Source organism: Macrobrachium nipponense, chromosome 6, assembly GCF_015104395.2.
Source record: "Macrobrachium nipponense isolate FS-2020 chromosome 6, ASM1510439v2, whole genome shotgun sequence".
Lineage (NCBI taxonomy): Eukaryota > Metazoa > Arthropoda > Malacostraca > Decapoda > Palaemonidae > Macrobrachium > Macrobrachium nipponense.
In genome coordinates, this window is record NC_061108.1 from 79,427,501 (window position 1) to 79,450,068 (window position 22,568).

At 36.3% G+C, this 22,568-nt stretch overlaps 1 protein-coding gene across 2 annotated transcripts in view; it reads left to right on the top strand.

The window, feature by feature from the left end:
• The window catches only part of LOC135216394 (protein tramtrack, beta isoform-like), a 257,636-nt gene extending 239,220 nt beyond the window's left edge, over positions 1-18,416 (top strand). The window contains exon 5 of one of the 2 annotated variants that reach the window (XM_064251671.1): positions 16,214-18,416. In XM_064251671.1, the coding sequence (XP_064107741.1) occupies positions 16,214-16,585 (372 nt within the window). In that variant the 3' untranslated portion in view covers positions 16,586-18,416. The remainder of the gene's footprint in view (positions 1-16,213) is intronic. The other variant, XM_064251676.1, reaches the window with a different exon arrangement.
• Positions 18,417-22,568: the final 4,152 nt, after the last annotated feature.

Consider the following 22,568-nt stretch of genomic DNA (forward strand, 5'->3'; position numbering starts at 1 on the left):
GAGGGTTTTTGAAATAATTCAGTGTAATGGAACTGGTTTAAAATACCACATTTTTTTCCCATAGTAGCAGAAAGTGACATGTTTTTCTTTATTGGCGTGTGTTTAGAATAGACGCATTCGTCTTTGTTTAACATGTACGTGTGTCTGAAAAAGTTTTCATGCATGTGAACTGTGCTTGGGTTGCATTTTGGCTTGGAGACAGAGCGGCCACCCATTTTTACGGGCTCAGCAATTTCTGCTAACTGGCGCAGAGAGGCGTTGCAAGGCAAGGTGGGTACTGGCTTGCCTCGGGGGTATTGCAAGGGGAGTACTGCCTTCCTTGAGGGCATTGCTTACCGGGAGGGTACTGCTACTACTACTGGTGTATACCTTGGGGGGATACTCAGACACTGTTCAATGGGGGGTGTTCTATCGCTTGACTGGGGGGTGTTTCAACGCCTGGTGGAGGGTGAAACTTTTTTTTTCTCAGTGGGGGTGAACTATTACTTTTTTTTCTTCTTGTCGGGGTATCGGGGGACGAATTTGCCCTTTGAAAATGATTTTCCAATGCCAAGACATCAGCTGATTGATTAGTTGATGACGTGAAATGCCCGTAGAGGTTTTTTTTAGAAAAGAGATTTTCTTTCTCTTGGATGAAGAAAAAAGGAAATGAAAAGAGATTTTCTTTCTCTTGAATGAAGAGAAAAGGAATTGAAATGCATGGGATATGCGTAAGTTTTCCTTATGCCTTGGAATGCACAAATATAATGGGGACACAGAGATTAGTATTATTTTTATTGTGTTGGAGAGATTACTTTAAAATGGTGCTGAGTAAGGGTGAATGCCGGTGATTGGTGTCGAATGGTGTTGATTTTGGGTGTGGCAATGGTGGCGTATACTGTGGGTTTGGCAATACTAGTGTATACTAGGGGAATTGCACCCTTACTTGAGATCTTTGCAGGAGAATTATTATTGTTATTATTAAGAATTATTATTATTGTATGAGATATGTCACGGGAGGGTTACTTAAGTGTATGTAATTATCATTACTTGACACATTTTAATAGAGATTTGAGATATTTCATGGGAGATTATTTTATAATTATTGTAGATAATTAAATTATGGAGAATTATTACAATGAATTATGGGAGAATTTTTGGGGTTAATTATTTGTTGAATTGTTATAACTTTGGAGAATATTTCAGTAATTCATGAGTGACGAGTTTTGCTGAATCTTGGTGAATTTTGTGCTGAGTTTTTGGGTGAATGGACAAGCATTAACATTAGTGATGTTTTTTATACTAATACTATTGATTTTCATGGTAGCAATTTTGGTGGTTTTGCTGATAGTGATACTTCTGATACTGATTTTTTTTGTACTAATATGTGGGTGCTGTGATGCTATCAAGGGTGGTGAAATCTTTTTTGAATTTGGGAGGAACTAACAACACATTTTTTTTTTCCTGTTTTATGAGTTCAGCAGATAATTGCTTGACATACGTGAGTCCCGGGGGATAGTTAATAATGCCGTTGATTTTTCTTTTCTCCTTTTTTGGAAGTTAGCCATCGCTGACACAAGTTTTTTTTATCAAGGGTGAATTTGAATTTACTTTTTCTCTCCAGTTTGTGTGAATATTTTTTTAATATCTCAGTTCGTGACTTAGAGTCATTGTTTGGGAACGTGTTTGTGTTTTCAGCTGTTTGATGCTGCAAAGAGATTTATGGGAGAATTTTTGCATTTTTTTTTTTAATGCATACGTTAAGTTTCTAGTGGCTTATGTCGTAGTGCATATGGAGAAGTCTTGGCTTAGACACTGTGAATTTGGAGTTCTGTTATAATGAGTTGTGGCACACTGATGATTTTTTCTAGAATTTTCTAGACACTTTTTATTTGCCGAGTTTTTGACCTTTTTCAGCAGTTTTGCTAAGGAGAGAGTTTATAGTTTTTTACTATAACATTGAGTTATTCCCTGGAGAATTGGAGGTATATTATTTTGGAGTTATAATTTGAGATATAATATATTGGAGATATATATTTTTGGCCATTTGATATTTGCATATGGTGGTGAGAGCTATGTTTAGTTCAATTATTTTGCAGCCATCTTTGTTGCAAATGGAGACACATTTTTGAGGAGATATATGGGGCAATATTTGTGAGTGGGTCAGCTGGATGCTTTGAGTGCACATTTTTTTGGAGATGGGATTTCATTTTTTTTATTATCCTGCTTGGAGATATATTCTTTGGAGCCTTGTTTTATTCCACATGGAGTTATTGGTGAAATAGAGGTAAGTATTTTTTATATGCCGAAATAGAGGTGAATATTTTTTTTATTCCTGGAGTGGTGGTTTTTTTATTAACATGTGGTCATTGGAGAAATAAGAGGGAATATGGTGGTGTGGTTACTAATTAAATGGAGGAAATATTTTTATCACTGGAGTGGTGTTATTATTAATATGGTGTCACATATTTATATATATGGAGGTGGAACTGATCTTTGGCAGGGGTGACCTTTTTTGTGGTTATGATTTTTTAGTTTAATTTCTCTGGGAGTTTTTTCTCGAGCCAAGAGAAGAGTTCTGTGGTTCTTTCTTTTTGGTTTCGTGACTATTTGGAGGCATATAATTGTGGTCCTATGGAGATATTATTTTTGGAGGCATATTATTGCTGAATTACAAGTTTATCATAGTTTTTTTTATCATGAATAGGTGATATTTTTTTTTATATAATTGGGCAGTGTCATGTGAGAGAAATGTCTTCAAGACAGTCTTTGAGCAGCTTAGTCATATCCTGGAGTTAATTTTGTGAAATGTGCTTACTTCATGTCGGTATAGAAGTTTTTTTGAGAATCATGAGTTTCCGAACTTGCGAGTCTGACTAGACAGTTTTTTGTGCTGCTGTTTGGGCACACGTCCGCAGGTGGATTTTCTGCTGAAACCGTTGTGATGTGTCCGGTGTGCTGATTCCTTTCCTTTGGTGGTGATTGCTCAGAGTTTTTGCAATATCGGGAAATGTTGACAATAGTGTAAGAGTTTGCTTTCTGGCCGTGTCAGTCGATGAAAGTTGCGATGTCAAAAAATTTCGTAACTATACATGGGGCATTTATTTTTCTTCCTTTTCCTATGAGAGATGTAATTGGGGTTGAGTTTTAAATAGCATTTCTTTCTGGACGGGAGATGTAATATATCGGGGTTGTGTTTTACGTAAATGGGCGTTTGACATTAAGTCTCATTGTAATTAATTATATGAGCAGTAAAGGGGTTTTGCTGTTAAAGATTGGAGATTTTTACTGAGTTTGTGAGTTGCTGTAATGTCAGAGCTTGAGAGAACATTTTTGGGTCTGGGCTTGTTACGTGACTTTTTTTTTCTTGGGCTCAGTGTTTTTTTTCTTTTTTTTTTTTTTTTTTTTTTTTTTTTTACTTGTGAGAACATTCGAGTTTGAAATGTGAGTGCAGAAGCCCGTGGAGTTACTGTGAGTTCTGAGTTGTGTATGCTGATGTGTGAGTTTGGAGAATTGAGTTAGAGAACTTGATGTTTTTTTTCCTTTGCGAGTTATGATAATGACTTATGATTTAGTGGTCATATTGGATGGAGTTAGTTGGGAGACGTTCAGTTAGTATTTCTGACGTTTTGAGGTCATTGTTTGATAGAAGTAGTATGTCTGGGGTTTATTCTTTTTTGATTGACCGATGACTTGACTGACATACTAACACACAAAAAGTCGTTCCCTGACGCTAGCAAGACGTCCACCAGCCGTGCAGAGATGTCGCTGTCGTTTATCCAGGGTGATTACGAGAGTTTCTGCGAGTCTACAGAGTTCTACAGCATTTTTCGTCTTCAAGGAGGGAGGCATTCTGTCTTCCTACAGCGTACTACAGAATGCTGGAAGTTGCAGACAAAGAGGGATATTCAAGAATCCAGGATGAGAGAAAATGTGTCTAGTGTTATTGGAGATGAAGCGTGATTAGACTTTACTTTATAATGCCAGAGACGTGCAGTTATTACTTATATTTCATTTTGAGCCAGCCAATGTTTTTATATTATATAAGCTGTTTTGTTTGACCATTTGCTAGGCAGGTGCTAGCAATTTTGGTGGCCGAGCTCTGTGAGTCCTAGGGTTATAATTAATGATATATTTAATAGCATAATGTGATGTGCTGTGACCTTTTTGGAATGCGGAGAACAGAGCCGAAGCAACGACCTGATAAAGCTGATAAATGATTTCTGGGTGGTGTGATATGAAAAGTGCATAGTTAGGCGGGTCAATGTTCATGAGTTCATGGGTCTTTTTCAAAGTGCCTTTGGGAAACTGGTTGTAGCCAGTAACAAGGGCCGTTGACAAAGTGTGCATTCAAATGTACGTGTTCACCTCTTCCTTTGATAATGGTATCATTAGCTAAGTCTATGGGGGAGACTTTTAGAGACGTCTGTGGGAGAAAGGCAAGATGCTGGGGATAGCTCTTTGAAAGTTTATTTGTTTCTGTGCGTAATATTCCGGTTGGGAATGGGTAAATGTTACCTTTACTTTAGCCAAAGGAATGGCCTGTTAATACATTGTAAGAATGTTTAATCTTTAACTTTGTCTTTAAACTTATGTGTGTTAATGAGTGTGTTTCTCGTGTCTTTGTAACAGACGATTCTGGCGAAGGGGGGACCGAGAGTCCTAGGGGGATAGAGAGTCCCATATGGAAGAGATTGGTGTGACTAATTACTGATTAAGACTTTTACATATTGGGGGTTTAACTAAGTTAGTTTGTCTGTGAGACTTGATTTATTGTCTTTCCATTGTTAAATAAATGTTGTATTTTTGTAATGCAAGTCTCTCATTTGATGACCTGTTAGAATGGTGAGAGGTTGTCGAGAGAGAGAGAGAGAGAGAGGGAGCGGTCGCTGAGAGAGAGAGAGGAGAGGGGGGGGGGGGGGGGAGGGGGGGGGGGGGAGGCGTGCCGTTGATCCCCCGCTTGAGAGAGTGGGGGGGGAGCTGTGCCGTTGATCGCTGGAGAGGGAGAGAGAGAGAGAGGATTGTGTGTGTCAGTTTGCCTGACACTCGGGGTTCCACATTTACCAAATAAAAAAAACTAGATAAATATCTCGTTTACATATCTATATCTATATCTAGATATATATATATATATATATATAATATATATATTATATATATATTGTAACATAAAAAAAAAATCTCTCTCTATGGTAAGGATTTACGAGGAGAATATATCAGGAAACAGTGACAACTCACTATAACTTAAAATGTACTTTAATAACAACTAGTAAGGAAATTAAAGTCACAAACAGAACATTAAACAAATTACGGACGCTTTACACAAAGCAAAGACTCGCTATACAGCACTTCATCAAGACTACTAATCACTAATCACTGCATTTTACAGTATAATACCCAAGTCACAAAGCTTTACATCAACACAACATATAATTCACTGTAACATCAAAAAGTTAGTGGCAACCAACGTTACATCACACAAGAAAACGTCCAAATGGATAAACAATACATTACCATATATTCCTCAAAACTTGATACACTATATAATCACTTGTTTGTTTCAGCTCTAACGAAAATCGTCGTTTTGGGCCTTTATATACCAGACTCACGCTAGACATCCATGGACCAAATATCATTGTTTTGGTACATTATCCTTGGCGACTACCGCCTACGCCAAGCGCTACTGCCATCTGTTGTCTAGTGTACACACTTTTTTTCTATGCAAATATCAATTTTCAACCTTTTCTGCAATTTTACATTCAATAAATCAATATTCCTTTACATTCCCCCCCTTTTAACTCAGCGGCTCTCTCTCAGTCCATTCTGAATTTTCACTCTTACAGTCTTAAACATTAGCTACTTCCATTTAGCAACTGTCGGAGACTGCCACGTCGTTGGTAACAAGCACTTTCCTTTAAATAATCAACAGATCTAGAGAGAGAATCTGCAATGACATTTTCTTTGCCTGCTATGGTGAATATTTAGTTTGAATGGTTGCAAAAATAAAGACCATCTTAAAATTCTCTTATTGTTGTGCTTACATTTATTAATAAAGGTTAAAGGGTTATTATCAGTATATACGTCTATTTCAAAGTTACTGTTAAGCAAGTATATCTCAAAGTGCATTAAACTCAAAATTAAACTTAAAGCTTCTTTTTCAACAATACTGTAATTTAACTGGTGGCTATTATATTTCTTTGAAAAGTAAGATACAGGGTGTAAAACACCATTATGTTCCTGTAATAATACACTGCCAGCTCCTACTTCACTGGAGTCTACATGTAACTTGAATGGTAGATTAAAGTCTGGGGATTTCAGTACTGGCATAGACATTAACATGAGCTTAAGTTTATTGAAGGCATCGTCACATTCCTTTGACCACACAAACTTCACATCCTTTTTCAGCAACTCTGTTAATGGGTAGGCTACATCTGAAAAGTTCTTACAAAATTTTCTGTAATACCCCACTGTTCCCAAAAATTTCATCACTCCACGTTTAGATGTAGGGAGGGTCAAATTCTTTATGACCTCAATATGACAATCAACAGGTTTCACTTGGCCACTTCCTATTTCATGACCTAAATATTGAACTGTAGTTTTTCCAAATTCACATTTGGCAAGGTTTATCGTAACATTAAATTCTAATAACCTCTTAAAAACATCATATACTTTTTTAATGTGATCTTCCCAGGTTTCTCCAACAATAATAATGTCATCTAAATAAACAAATACACCTTCGAAATCCTTCAAGATATAATTCATCTGACGTTGGAATGTCAGAGGTGCATTACATAAACCAAATGGCATTACCTTATAATTATAAAGTCCATGGGGTGCAACAAATGCAGCAATATCCCTGCTGTTTTTGTCTAACTCAATTTGATAGTATCCTTTCAATAAATCAATTTTACTTAAAAAAGGAAACTTTGCTACATTATCAATTATATCTTCTACTCTGGGCATAGGATATGAATCTTTTATAGTTACATTATTTACCTTTCGATAGTCTGTACACATTCTTGCACTTCCGTCAGGTTTGTCGACTAGAATACATGGGCTAGCCCATTCACTATGGCTTTCCTCTGCTAGTCCGTGTTTCAGTAAATAAGCAACTTCGGTCTTTAACTGTTGTTGTTGCCTCGGCGACATTCTGTATGGACGCTGACTTATTGGAGTCTCTTCTCTCAACCTGATTTTATGTTGTACTCCTTTTATCCTTTTAGGATGGTCTGAAAATAGATCTGAAAAGTTTTGAATTAGCACTTTAAAATCATGCTGCTGTTCATCAGATAAATGAATACATAACTTCCTAAATTTTTCATCATCACTCAAATAATCTGTATTTTTTAATCTAAGTTCAATTTCTTCTTCAACGTCTTTTTCATCATCCTCTTTTGCAATTGACAACACTCCACTGGATTCGTTATACTTCTTTAATTTGTTAATATGGAAAGTTTTAACTTTCCTCCGTCCTGTAGGAAATTGAATTCGATAATTAACATCACTTACTTTTTCCTTCACCGTGCAAGGTCCTATATACTTCTGGTTAAAAACCTTACCAGCTGTAGGGAGATACACTAGAACCTTATCTCCTATGTCGAGTTCACGTTTTGCAGCCTTTTTGTCGTAATTTCTTTTCATCTCTTCTTGTACTACTTTAAGATTCTCATGTGCTACTTTCCAAATTTTCTTTATTTTTTCCTTCATTTCTTGTAACGTGCTAGAATCCTTCTCATCTGAAATCAACTGATTCTTTATCACCTCCATGGGTGACCTTACCTGATGGACATATACTAACTGAAAAGGAGAATAACCAACGATGAATGTACGCTATCACGAACGGCAAATAGCAACATTGGTACGTAGACATCCCATTCCTTTTCATTTTCACAACAGTACGTGCGAAGCATGGTTTTGAAGGTTCGATGAAATCGTTCGACCACTCCTTGGCTCTGTGGGTGATAAGGAGACGATAAGCAATGCTTAATATTCTGACAGGCTAAAAATGAGGTAAACTTTCTAGACGTAAAGTTGGTTCCTTGGTCGGTTTGAACTTCTTTTGGCAAACCTACCAGCGAGAAGAACTTGTTAAGCGCTTCAATTATCTTATCAGCACTCACTGTTCTTAAAGGAATAGCCTCTGGAAATCTGGTAGCACTACACATAATTGTCAGCAAATACTCGTTACCTTTGCTAGACCTAGGCAGAGGTCCTACACAATCCAAAACCAGTTTCTCAAAGGGTTCTCCTGGAACTTCAATGGGTTGCAATGGCATCACCTTAGGGTCATGTTGAGCTTTACCTACTTTTTGACATAAATCACAATTTTTACAATATTCACTACAATCTTTCTGCATCTTAGGCAAAAAAAAATACCTTAATAATTTCTCATAGGTTTTGTTTATACCTAAATGACCAGAATAACTACAGTCATGAGCAATACCTAGAACAAAATTCCTATAACTACTTGGAATGACCACTTGTTCTACAACATCATTAACATTTCTACTCTTGAACTTCCTCATTAGGATTCCATCCTTTAAAAAGTAACACTTGCCTTCCTTCTCGATATCATTTATATCAACAAGGGCATTATCTCTTGTTACCTTCAAATTATCATCTTCAATTTGAGATTTAACAAATTCTTCCTTATTAACTTTCAGCATTCGCAAAGGAGTACTGACTTTACTTACTTGTAGTGTTTCCGGACTATCTTTAAACAAGTTTTGTAAATCCAAACCGTCGTCATCATTTACCTTTCCTTCGGCACTCTTACTTCTTGTAGTAACTGCACAAGCAGGAAATAAGTTTGGAAATGTACATTCAACTTCTGTAATAAATGAAGAATTAAAGGGTTTCTCTGTCAAAATTGGATTACTGCTACCAAAAACTTTGTCTCCACATACATCATTTCCAAGAATTAACTCTACTCCTGACACTGGGATTTCTCTCACCAAAGCAATTTTAACATATCCCGAAATTAAACAACGGAGTTTCTAACCTTACTTCTACTAATGGAGCTGAAAATTCAGGTCCAAACCCACGCAGAAGTACATACTCTCCAGTATCCTTCCACTGGTCATACATATTTCTTATCATTACAGACTGTACCGCTCCGGTATCTCTTAACCACCTTACTTTCCTTTTTTCAACAAAAGGGAGGTGTAACCAACCATCTCCCATAAAAGGGTCATACAATTCAGTACCTTTGGATGTGGACTTCTCTTCAGGTAGTCTCACTCCATTTCCTTTTACAATATCCTCTATACAACCAACATTACTAACATTTTGAACATCATTGTTACCTATTTTGTAACCTATATTCTCATCAACATTACATATATTATTACTGTCGATGCTATCGTTACAATACCTCTTACCTGGCCTAAGGGGAGAAGCAAACAAACAAGGACCTCTGTCACCACATGCTTGTGGTTGATTCAACAATGCAATGGTATTTTCAGGTTTATGATCATCCTTAAAATGTACAGGTTTATCTTTAACTTTATTTACCACTTGAATTGGACGGTTTATTGTGCGATGTGGACAACTCCTACTGATGTGTCCTGGTTTGCCACAACTGAAACATACAAAATCTCTAAAATTTTCGCCTATATTTTGGTAACTAGGTGTAAACTGATCATTTACACTGTATCCTGCTTGTCCAGCACTAACACTAGGACCAGAATTATATCGACTTGCCCCTCTACCACCTCTATTAAAGGATTTATTATAGACTCCACGAGATGATACCTGTGAACTCGTAGTCTTACCTTGTGCCTTGTAATTTTGCTGCTCTTCCCAAACTCTGCTCCTTCCAATTTTAGGAGTGACATCAGTATTATATAGCTTATGGGTCAATGCATAATTATCAGACAATCTAGTGGCTTCATCCACATTATCTACATCACGTTCATCCAAATATGTTTTAATGAGTGGATTAATACCATCCTTGAACTGCTCAAGCAAGATAAGTTCCTGAAGTTTACCGAAATCACCATTAACTTCTCGGGCATTCATCCACCTATCATACCACAGGCGTTGTTCCCGTGCATACTCCATATGAGTACGACTGTCTCTTTTTATCCAGCTTCTGAACTTCTCTCTATACCTCTCTGGCACCCATTCATAAGCTTTCAAAACTTCAGATTTAACTCTCTCATAATCCTTAGAATCATCTAAAGATAAGGCAGCAAATACTTCCCTAGCCTTTCCTCGAAAGGAGGTTTGAACCAACGTGCTCCATGACGTTCTCGGCCATTCACGCTGTTCTGCTACTCTTTCTCAAATTGTAAAAAAAATGCATCCACTTCATTTTCAACAAAAATTGGTACACTTTTTACTGCATTGTCTATTCTAAAAGATTTTGGTATTTCTCTGGACTTTTCTTCTACTTCAAGTTTCTTCATCTCTAGCTCTATCCTCTTTTGCTCAACTTCAATCTTTTTTTGCTCAACTTCAGCTTCTACCTTCCTAACCTTTTCAGCTCTCTCATTTTCTAACTTCTTTAGTTCAACAGCTTTCTCATTCTCTAATCTAACTATTTGCAAATGAATCTGCATCTGCTCAACACTCATCCCTTCATAAACAAATTTGGACTTTTTTGGTTTAACCTTGCGTGACTTTGTTTTTTCACGTACGGCTTTGGCACCTTCCTCTTCACTTGCACTACCTTCTGTATTATTCTCACTAGCGCTTTGCTGGCTATCAGTTTCTTGCCCTTCCCAACTCATTAGTAACAACCCTTCCTTATCAGACAAAATGCCTAAAGTCATTAGCGCCTCACTTACTTTATTTGAGATTTCTTGCTTCCTTGCAGATTCTGATACTTCTACATTATAGTACCTAGCTAGAACAATCCAGTCTATTTTAGTTATACCTTCTAACTTTTCACCACTAGGACTACGTATGAAATCTTTCAAATCAAACATCTTTAATAACCTGCTCAAAATAACACAGCAAGACAAATATAGCACTAACACTATCACAACTCTCCCCCCTCTCTAAAGTACATGGAAGTACTGAAAAGCAATTAACAGTAGGGATACGTCAAGTTATGGTCGAATACGTTCGACATGAAGAAAGCAACAATTAATAAGGATACGTTCGGGTTTCGTTCGATAGAATGAGTAAACAATGAGTATGGATATGTTTGAGTTTCGTTCGATAGAATGAGCAAAAACTGAGTAGGGATACGTTCGGGTTTCGTTTGACAGGCCCCCATGTAACATAAAAAAAAAACTTTCTCTCTATGGTAAGGATTTACGAGGAGAATATATCAGGAAACAGTGACAACTCACTATAACTTAAAATGTACTTTAATAACAACTAGTAAGGAAATTAAAGTCACAAACAGAACATTAAACAAATTACGGACGCTTTACACAAAAGCAAAGACTCGCTATACAGCACTTCATCAAGACTACTAATCACTAATCACTGCATTTTACAGTATAATACCCAAGTCACAAAGCTTTACATCAACACAACATATAATTCACTGTAACATCAAAAAGTTAGTGGCAACCAACGTTACATCACACAAGAAAACGTCCAAATGGATAAACAATACATTACCATATATTCCTCAAAACTTGATACACTATTATAATCACTTGTTTGTTTCAGCTCCAACGAAAATCGTCGTTTTGGGCCTTTATATACCAGACTCACGCTAGACATCCATGGACCAAATATCATTGTTTCGGTACATTATCCTTGGCGACTACCGCCTACGCCAAGCGCTACTGCCATCTGTTGTCTAGTGTACACACTTTTTTTCTATGCAAATATCAATTTTCAACCTTTTCTGCAATTTTACATTCAATAAATCAATATATATGTGTGTGTGTGTGTATATAATTATCACATCACCGTGATTCATATAAATCATTCGAGCTACCTTAATATCCTTCAATATCTAATTTGCTCTACCTCGGAATTGATATATTTTCATATATGTACCGAAGGGGAATTTTTAGTTGATAATAATTTCGTCCCCTCATGGGATCGAACCACCATCCAACGGACGGGAACGAAATCAGGACCGACAGTGACGTTATCAATTCGGCCAACAGAGAGGCTATAAGTTCATATTGATTCTGACCTTACATATATGAAAATATATCAATTCCGAGGTAGAGCGAATTAGATATTAAAGGACATTGGTAGCTCTCTGTTGGCCGAATTGATAACGTCACTGTCAGTCCTGATTTTGTTCCCGTTCGATCCCATGAGGGGACGTAATAATTATTAACTAAAAATTCCCCTTCGGTACATATATGAAAATATATCAATTCCGAGGTAGAGCGAATTAGATGTTAAAGGACATTTTTAGCTCGAATGATATATATATATATATATATAGTATATATATATATATATATATATATATATATGACTACAGATTTTGTTCCATAACTAAACAAAATACTTCAACTACACACATGCGCATACTTAGTAAATTATATTTGCACTTCATTCATTCATTTTCAGGTTCTTTGCAATTTTACCCAAGAAGGTAATTTCTCTGTCCAAAATGTGTAATTACGGCAACGAACAAAATAAGTTATTGCATCATTCAGTAAAGGGATAAGTGCTCAATATAAGTAGATAGCCTTTTGATAGCACCTCTACTCGGTTTTGTCCATTTTCTCCGTGCTAACATTTGAGCATAGTTTCCATGGTTTTAATCGTTCCAAAAATGACTTTGATGGTTTTGATAATTTGCCCTCTTTTCTGCTTATTGCACTTGTCTGTGTGTCGTATCATGCTGGCGCGTATATTCAGAAAATATACGTACTTTAGTAAAGCTTCCTAAGTTTCCAGACCTTCATCCTCTATAGCTTCTCCAAAATCACTTAACCTTAGGTCGGTGGTGTGGTGCATGTAATGCCATTCTTTTCCAAACATAATCCAGTTATCCGCTGAAGAGATTATTATCATTATAATAGGTGGATAAGAAAAACAATCAGAAGATACGTAATTGCCTTTACAACTGCCAGCAGTATTATAATTTGATTCCTTGAGGGAGCTATTTTTTCCCTAGGTCTAGAAGATATCTAACCCGATGGTTAACTGACACAGGTGATGCTCTAGACCAGTGGTTCTCAACCAGGACTTGGAAGATGTGACGAAGCTTTCTGAAACTGGTAAAATCCTTTTCTTTCCACAGACCCTCAAGGATGATACTTCATCAATCATGCTATCCAATACTCAAGTTTTGTATTTTGTTTGCAAGTTCAACCCATATGCATTTGTTGTTTGTCCTTCGTCGTAAGCGACTCGAGAATCAAATAAGTCAAACCAGGAATCAGTTACAGATATGAAATGATTTAGAGCTAGCCAGTGCATGTCTCGAAGTATATAGGCCCTTGCTTCCAAAGTACTTCAGTGATTCGGCAGTCGTTTCGCTGTAGATCATCATGTTGTTAATGGGATCGTTCAAAGTTTGAGTAACAAGGGGTGGCGTTGCGTCCGTTTCTAAAACAGTTTTTTTTCCCTCTGTAGGTTTTCTGTTAATATTTTAAAGTGTTGTGGTTGGCACTTTGTGGGTTATCCTGTCGTCGTTAAATTCTTGCTTTAATGAATTTTAAATAAGAACGTTTTTTTTTTCACTACTATAATAACTAATAATAAAACGATATCCTGGTACAAAACTACCTTTCAGATATGGATAGGTAATAGGAAGAAATATTAGATAAAACTCATGAGGCCAAATGCGACAGACAATAGGAGTATACTTTGAACACAACTCATAAAGTCAGATATGGTAGAATATAGGAAAATGTTAAATGAAAATCATAAGTCAAAATACGGTAGACAACAGGAAATGTTGAATAAAACTCAAAATAAAGCCTGAACCATTCAACAAAACTCATAAGTCAAATACGGTAGACAGTAAGTACTGTTAGATAATACTCATAAGGTTCCATACGGTAGCGAGAAATGTTAAATAAAAATAAAAAGGTCAGGTACGGTAGTTTGGGAGGAAATGTTGAATACAACTCATAAGGTAAATACGGTGGAAAGTAGGAAGAAATGTTAAATAAAACTCATAAAGTCCAGGGAAGTTGTGAAAACAAACATTATCACTTCGTTTATATATATATATACATATATATATATATATATATATATATATATATATATATATATATATATATATATATCGATGAACGACCGTACACAGTACAGTATTTTGGCATTTAGTCGAATGACAGCAGTGCCACTACGGTATAAAGGCCTGTCCACACTAGGAACCATTCTTTGGAAACGAAATCTGCAAACAGTTTCTTGGAAACAGTTTGCAAGCAGTTTAGAAATCTTGGAAACAGTTTGCAAGCAGTTTAGAAACTGTTTGGAAACAATGTTTCCTGTCCGATTTTAGGAAAAGGAGCGTCACACACATGCATACATACATACAGGTGTACATATGTCATATGTATAGGTAGTACAAATATATACATATGCACATCTACATATGTTAATATATACATTTACATATATGTATACTTACATCCTAGTTCCAAAGGGTTGACATGACTAAACAATTTGTCTGTGACAGATGAGTTGAAACCGAATATGTGCAAACGAGAGGTTTCAATGACAAAATGTTGTGCTAATTAACCTGAAGAGACTCATAGAAAAGTGTGTTCTGTGAACACTGATAAAGATACGATGTTTATGGTAAGGAAGGATGTGAAATTACCTTTAAAAATTAAGGCACACTGGACTTAGGCGTAAAAAATGTGTATTGGTGATACAGTTCTTGCCGCATAAGAAGAGTCTAAATTTTTATTGTGAATTCAGGCTTGAGCAGATTATAAGGGGCTTGTAATGTACTCCTCTTGGATATTACGTTATCAATTACTTGATTATCTTTCGTATGAAAAATCGCACATTTCTTCATTTTTTTGTCATTCATTTTGTTGGTTCTCTCTATCAATATTTTTGAAAAATCTCCAGTCATGATCATTGTATAGGCTTTTAACAATATTCTTTTCCGTTTAAGTTTTCTGGACCTTACAACAGTTACTGGCTCGACAACACCCCTAACTTATTGGCAAGAGTTTGCATCTTCCTTGCACTATTTATATTCCTTTTGTTTTTGTCTGCATATTTTGATATTGCAACAATACTTCTTAGAGCGCTGTGGAGACTTTGCAACAGGAAATATATTGACATCATGAAGTTGGTAAATTTTAACCAAATAATGAAGCTGGTAAAAGCAGACTTTCAGAGTCGGTTATGCTTAAGCTTAGCTGCTTCTTTGTTACTTCTGCATTGAAGGGCAGGATCTATAGGTACTGTTCAATGTTAGAAATCTTGTGTTCTTTCACGTGAGCAACAGACTGACTCTACTCGAGACAAAGTTCTGATCTTTTACAATGCTCCTTAGTATGCTGTGATAAGCCAAGGTCGTTTGTTCACTGCTCTTTCATGAACGAACCTGATATTCTTACGAACTTCGTACAACAGACAACAGTTATGAATTATTTGTTTCTGTAAAGTTTGGAAATTTAGAAATTCCATCTCCTTGTTATGTACTTGCCGAATTCCTTCTCTGATAATGTGATTTCAACAGATTAGTATTATGTATCTTGATACTATTCTTATTGTTGCACTGTTGATCAATAGAAACCTTGTAAATAATTTTAGCAAGAACATTTTGATGACGTAATTCTATTATTAAATCTTCATTTATTTTATTTTAACCTATGTGTAAGTTTTAGAAAATTGGTATATGTATCTTTAGTTGATTGATTATTATCCTTGAATTTTCTTGCATTTTCTATATGAATTTGTACGCTGTTCCTCATAGTCAAATATTTATTCAGTGTGTGGTAAGTTCTTGCTGAAAGAAGCCCTCTTTTAATCATCGAATGAGATTGAGTTTCATTATATATTTGTAAATGCAGTATATTCTAAGAGATAAAATTGTCGACAGAATATAGCATACTAAAAATTAATTTTGACAAAGAAAACTGTTCATGTCTGTTGCCTGCAAGTTCTAAAGTTAATCACTTTCATTGACATTCAAACAATACTGCTGAAGCCAAAACTTGAAAAGAAAAATGAATTTAATTCCCCCAGAAAGATAAACTAAGACAGCTGCATAATAGCGCCATGCAAACATAAGTCACTCTTGATAAACGTAATTGCCTCTGAAATAAATGCTACTTTTAAATGAGAAGTTTGAATGAACTCTGACCGATTTCTTATCTCATTCTAGGGGTCAAACGGAGGGCCGGGGGGCTTCTTTCAACGAGAGATCATCGCGCAACACCATTGCCCTTATTGTCCTCAGTCCTTCATGTTCCAATCAATCCTCAAACGCCATCTGCGCACCCACACTGGGGAGAAGCCCTACGAGTGTCCCAACTGTGACTACAGGTCGGCCTACAAATACCACGTGGCCAGGCACATGAAGCTCCACAATGTAGGAGGTGGTCCCCCGAGATCAGAGGCGCTGACAGCGACGTCGTCTGGACATTCAAACACGTCTCAGTCCCTGTATTCCCAAAGCCTGAATATGGTTCAGATAAATCTATTTTCACCAGAAGAAGCAGCTCTAGATGCGCCGACCCTTCCTCAGTCGGAATAAAACATACTGTGATTCCTTAAGTTTTGTTTTCTTGTTTTTCGTGGAAACGAAGCACCCGTTGAAGTTTTGTTACTGACTCAGGGTTTGTGCATAATGATGCACCAGAATGTAGATTTCTTTCTCTTTTCGAAATATTCCTTGTGACATGTTGATGCCTGTGTTAGAGATGAATAGTTTCTCGCTTTTGTTGAAAGTATGCGATTTTTGACGTGAACAGAAAGGTTTAGAACTAGCATAGCTACTTTAGGCTCTTCTTGGAAAGGTATTATTTTGCATGAGTTTGGGAATAAGGTTTATTTTCTCTCTAAAGTGATTTTTCTAATTATTGTTAATTACTGTCTTCCATGTAGGTCGAAGAATATGATTCTTAACCGAGTAGGAAGCAAGCTTACCCCAAAGTTTATAGATTTCTCAAGTGATCATGAAAAGTCCGCGTTTCATTTATTGCTTAGAATATTAAAAGCTGTACAGTAAGTTTTTTTCAGGCATTAATTTGTGATTGTTATATTTGATATAGTATGAAATCCCCTGTTGCTTGATATACGTCCACGTTCCCCAAGGATACATTGTTCAAAATAGTCATTCTACTCAGGTCCTTTTGCCAAAACGTGAGTCTTAAATGATCATATGGACTATATCGTATACTCTATCAACGAACACAGGCCGTTACCCTGTCGGCAACGAATACCTGTACGTAATTGCATAGTCAAAGAGGAATGTCAAATGTCTGACGTATCTTAGTCACCACGTCATTTGTTCTGTGTCACGTCGGAAAGGGGGGGCGAGGGAAAAGCTGCACCTTAATCAGGATCATGAAGCAACGACGTTATTATCTTTTTAACTGAAAGAGGATAACGAGAAAGATTTTGATTTTGTAGGGGAGGGACTAAGAAAAATTTGAGGGTCAGCGTGTGACAAAACTTGAATGACTCTGGAAATGTTTCTTATCGATGTCTAGTTTCGGATCTTTTCTAGATAGTGACCCCAACAAAGTTCGGGGTCGTTATCTAGGACTAATATTTCTTGGGGTCATTATCTTTATGATATTTACAGTCTTTTGTTTACGTTTGTACGGTCATCCCAACGGGGTTGTACTAAACACGTCACAAAGGTAGAACATAGCGGGTTACAACCCCTGGGGAGTCACTATCTAGGAAAGAGCCCTAGTTTCCTGACTTGTGAGTTTACCCTAACAATAGACAACACGTTCGTAAATCGTAGGTGGTGGCAAGGAAAGCTTTAAGTCCTAAAACTTTTTCTTGTGATTGACTTCAACCTGTCTTCTTTCTTATGATTTGTTATCCAATGAATATGACATCTGTGATGTCTGTCCATAATTGTTTTTGTGGTGTGAAGTCACGGTGCTATTTAATGCGAAGATGTTATCTGCTCATTCTCCTCTGATATGGGCTATAAAAAGTTATCATGAAGTGTTAATCAGAATCTGTTAGTCTTTGTTGTTAAGAGTTTGTACAATATCCAGTATAAAAAAAACAACACCTGTCTTAATCTTAGTTGACGGATTTTATGATTTTCACGTCCAAATATTTAGTATTTAAAAGATAATTCTTAGACAGGAAACTTTGATGCTGTAAGGGCTAAGGTCGACATGCTTTTCAACAGTGAGCTCTAGTCAGGCGAGGGTTTAAGCAAAGCTGCTGATATTTCCTGATAGCTTGAAGGTTGTTTTGCCTGGTATTGTTCTCTCTCTCTCTCTCTCACAGCAAAATCGCCTCTGGCTACAGGGAAGGATATGACTTTAGTTTCTAAGTCTTATTGATGGTTGTTCTTGTTTTCATTGTACAGTTAGTGTTAAATAAAGCTGAAATATTTACTTGAGTTTTTTCATGTTCATTTGTTGTTTGTTTTTACGAGTTTTATTAATAGAGAACGGCAACAGATTACGCAAGGGAAATTGACCTTCAAGAAGCAAGTAATGAAATATTCGATGACGAGTGGATTGTATATTTTAAAACTTGTTGATTTTGACATGTATATCTGATGCAGCTACTAAGAAAATCGTAAAGGTCGTTTACTAAATCCACATACTGCATCTGATTATCTGCAATGCTTGCTTGGAATCCGTTGTAAAATGATGTAGGTTAGAGTCCAGCAGGTAGGTTAAAGACCAGAAGGAATTGATTTAAAAGTTTACTATTTACAACTGCTCCAAAGTTATCATATTGTTGATGGAAATTTGGCCTTTTTTTATTTATTTATTATTATTTTTTTTTTTTTTGCTAAACAGCTTCGGAAAAACTACACTGTAATGAGTTATCCTTTAGTTGATATCCCTCCCTAATGTGTTTTTCAGTGTATATTTCCTTCTTAGACTGAAGAATTGCCTGAGTTCGGCCACACAAGAGGAGATTGAGTCATTTCATGTTTTTGTATGAGGTCTTCATATAGTCTGAATGCATCAGTTTCAGGAAAAGGTTACTTAAGGCCTTTTTCCATATTCAGAAGGATTATATTTTGTATACCAGAAATCTTTCAGAATAAAAAAGCAAAAGTAGGTTTTTTTTTCTAAGAAGTTATTTTAATTTTTTTTTCCGTTCGAGGACTGCAAATTGTATGACGCATTGAATGAGGAAGATAGGGAGATACTAGCTTTGATATCAAAATTGTCCGTATAACTAATAAGAATAATTATTCATTGTCCATCTCTCTGTAAAATCTTTTGATTATGAATTTAAGCCAGAGGTGGCCAAACAGTCGATCGCGGCCACTTGTTTGGTCGATCGCAGTTCCCCCACAATCCTATATAAACAAACAAGCATATAAATATATATGTGTGTGAGGCAATTGTACTCATGTTTTATCGTGCTATTGCGCTATTTGACATTTTTTCCCGTGTAATAAAATGTGATTATGTAGTATGGTAGATCGTAAAAGAGTTTCAGTCTTTAAAGTAGATCTCTGAGTCCAAAATTCTGGCCACCCCTGATTTAAGCATTGCTAAGAACTCGATTAAAGTCGGTGAAAAGAGAGCGTACTACATGAGTAATGTGTGTCACATCCATACATTCAATTTATCGTTGCTGTTTCCAACGGCGATATTTTACTGAGGAAATCAAGGTATATACTGTGGCTACCAAGATCTAGATAAGCTTTATCTAGATCTTGGTAGCTACAGTGTGTGCACTGACTGACGTATGGCTTTATGGGTATTATTATGTAATAAAATTTTTACGCTTTCAAGTCCTTTTATTTGGTGTCAAAACCATCAAGCAAGCTTCACACACATTAAGGGCAGAGATGAAAAAAAGGTATTCAATTAAAATAGTGAGCTACATCTATATCAGTTTTGAAAATGTTGTAAAGAATGGTTTAAAAAGCCTCTTTACTGCGCACTTGTGTAAGCGTGGATCATTTATACTTTCGTTTAATACTTGCATTGCAAAAGGGCGGAGATTTCATTCTCTCAAAATCATTTTAATAAAGAACACGCACTGACAGTTATTCCATAGATTTACAATAGTTTTCCACTTAAAAGAATATAAATAAAACTTTAGCTAAAGGTTGCTTATCCAACACTTATTTAAAGGTTATCATCAGTGTACGATAAAACATATATATATATATATATATATATATTATATATATATATATATATATATATATATATATATATATGGGGAAGATCTGTGTTGAATTACCTTTACTCCGGTAGTAACTGGTAAATATTGCCCTCATCACTATGCATACAGTTAATTAAGACATTCCCCATTGAAGAATGTTTGAGGCAGTTATTCTATATGCAGCGCCGTTTACTTTTCATAAATACAACTCTTAAAGTTGTAAATCAATTAGATCACCATCCATTTTAAAAGAGCGGAATTCTAGCGATTTCCGCCGTCAGTCAGAGCTAGTAAAACTAGGAATTTTGAAGCCATCACCTTAAGAAGAAAATAAATAATGGCCATTGTACAGTCTCGTATAGTTGACCAACTTTGATAGCCTCCATAAGGTCTGGCTTTTGCAAATGTAGAAATTGGTGGGAATTTCGCTCCCAAAGGATCGTTTTTAAGAGCTACAGTTCATGCCAATAAATGCGAGCGAATTGCTCCTGCACAAGAAGTATTTCTCTAAGTCTGAAAGTTTTGGATCCCAAAATGCGTCATTAGGTATAGAAATGCTTGAAGAAAACATCCAAAACTTTTCTGAAATGCAAACTTGGACAAGGAAGTGGAAACTTGATTTTAGCACAATGAATCCCATCTCATTCCTTAAAAAAAACTCAGCGCAAAACTGCCCTATCAAGCGAAAAGCTCACTTCGTAACGTCCATTGAAGAATCATTTTGATATTAAGGAGTCTGCTTCAAGAACTTTTGACCGAAGGAAGTGAATGATCGCTCTATTTGTTCATTTAGGAAGTGTCCAGGTTATTAGTGATCCATGCTCATAAATATTTGGAGACTTGAGGATTCACTCCAAAATTATTGCTTCAAAAATGCACCTCAACCCTTCAATTTTGAATAGACCCAAAATATACTTTGTTAATACGTGTAAAGATTTGCCGAACATTGCTGTGACTGAAAAATATTTCCTTCATCTGGTATCATTTGCTCTTGAGATAAAACTTGTGGCACTCTCATTGAAAGACGTTTGAAATTGGATATGTTTCTAGGCAGCGTGGTTTAGAAACAAAGAACTGATCTGTTACATGAGCTGTGATTATGTGAAAGTGAAAGAAAGTGATTGCTGAGATCCAGATGGTTTAAAGCAATCATTTCCTTACACTTAAAAAAAAAAGTTATTTCAGGATTTGAAGTTCATTCATTTTTCATATTAAGTGTGTGCCTCAGAAAAGTTGGGAAATAAGTTTTTCGAGCAGCGTATAATCTAATGCACCAAGAACTACTGTTTCAGTGAATAGTAAACAAGAGAGTTTAGTGTATTTCATTCCACCAGACGTAATACTTTTGTTTCATATAGTGAACAGCTGCATTTAATGAATCTTAAAAAACCATAATCCTGCTGAGCGTTTCCTGATTCTTCTCTTATATTTCAAATCGCATGTTAAATGGTTACATACGAGAGAGTAGACGAGGGTAGAGTTGCCTTCATATCATGACTTAGAAAACCGTTATAAATAACGTAATTATTCAAACTTTTAATATTATGAATATCACCTGGTGACTAAGCGTCTTCTACTATTTCTGCCAACCGAAAGTTACATAAGGAACCAAAACTTTAGCCTAAAATTAATCATCCAGCAGTCATTGGATGCCTTTATAATTGATCATTTAGCAGTGTTACCTATAGTTCCGTTACAAAAGCAAAACAAAAATTTTTATTGTTTTTCAAAACTCTTAGATACTGGCGTTTAGTATAAGAATGGTCACTATATAAAATGATACAGCGGCATTACGCCGACATCCAAAGTCATATATTCGAAGGTCATAATAGAATGTAGTATGTGGTTGGTTAGCTGTATATTAGTGCATTGTAGTGAATGAGTACCACGATTCAAACGATGATTTTTGCCACAAAGCCCAACGGGAATCTGGGAGAAAATCTCTGCGTAAGAAATGGAATCCTTTAATAATGATCAGTTATGCTACTTCTTTCGTGTTTAAATTGCTAATCTTAGTTTTATAAAGTTCTCTGATGTTGCGCTGTAAGTGTTCACATATTTTCCCACTTGTTTTAGTCAACATGACTTCTTGTTTGTTCCAGGATATGCCCCCACCCAACTGGAAATGGAGCCTGGAAAATCACCAGTGCCCGCACTGCTTTCGCTACTTCACTGACCGATACAAGAGAGACCGCCATCTGCTCATCCACACTGGGGAGAAGCCCTTCCAGTGCCCCTTCTGCCAGTACCGAGCTTCGAGGAAAGACCCCGTCATCAGGCACGTGAAGTTCAAGCACGCTCGCCAGTTCGCTGAAATGTGCACCGCGTCGGCCCCTGATTCCAGCCTTCCCTCGGACCTTCCATCGTAATTGGTTTCGTTCTCCGTTCATTTTATCCTTTCC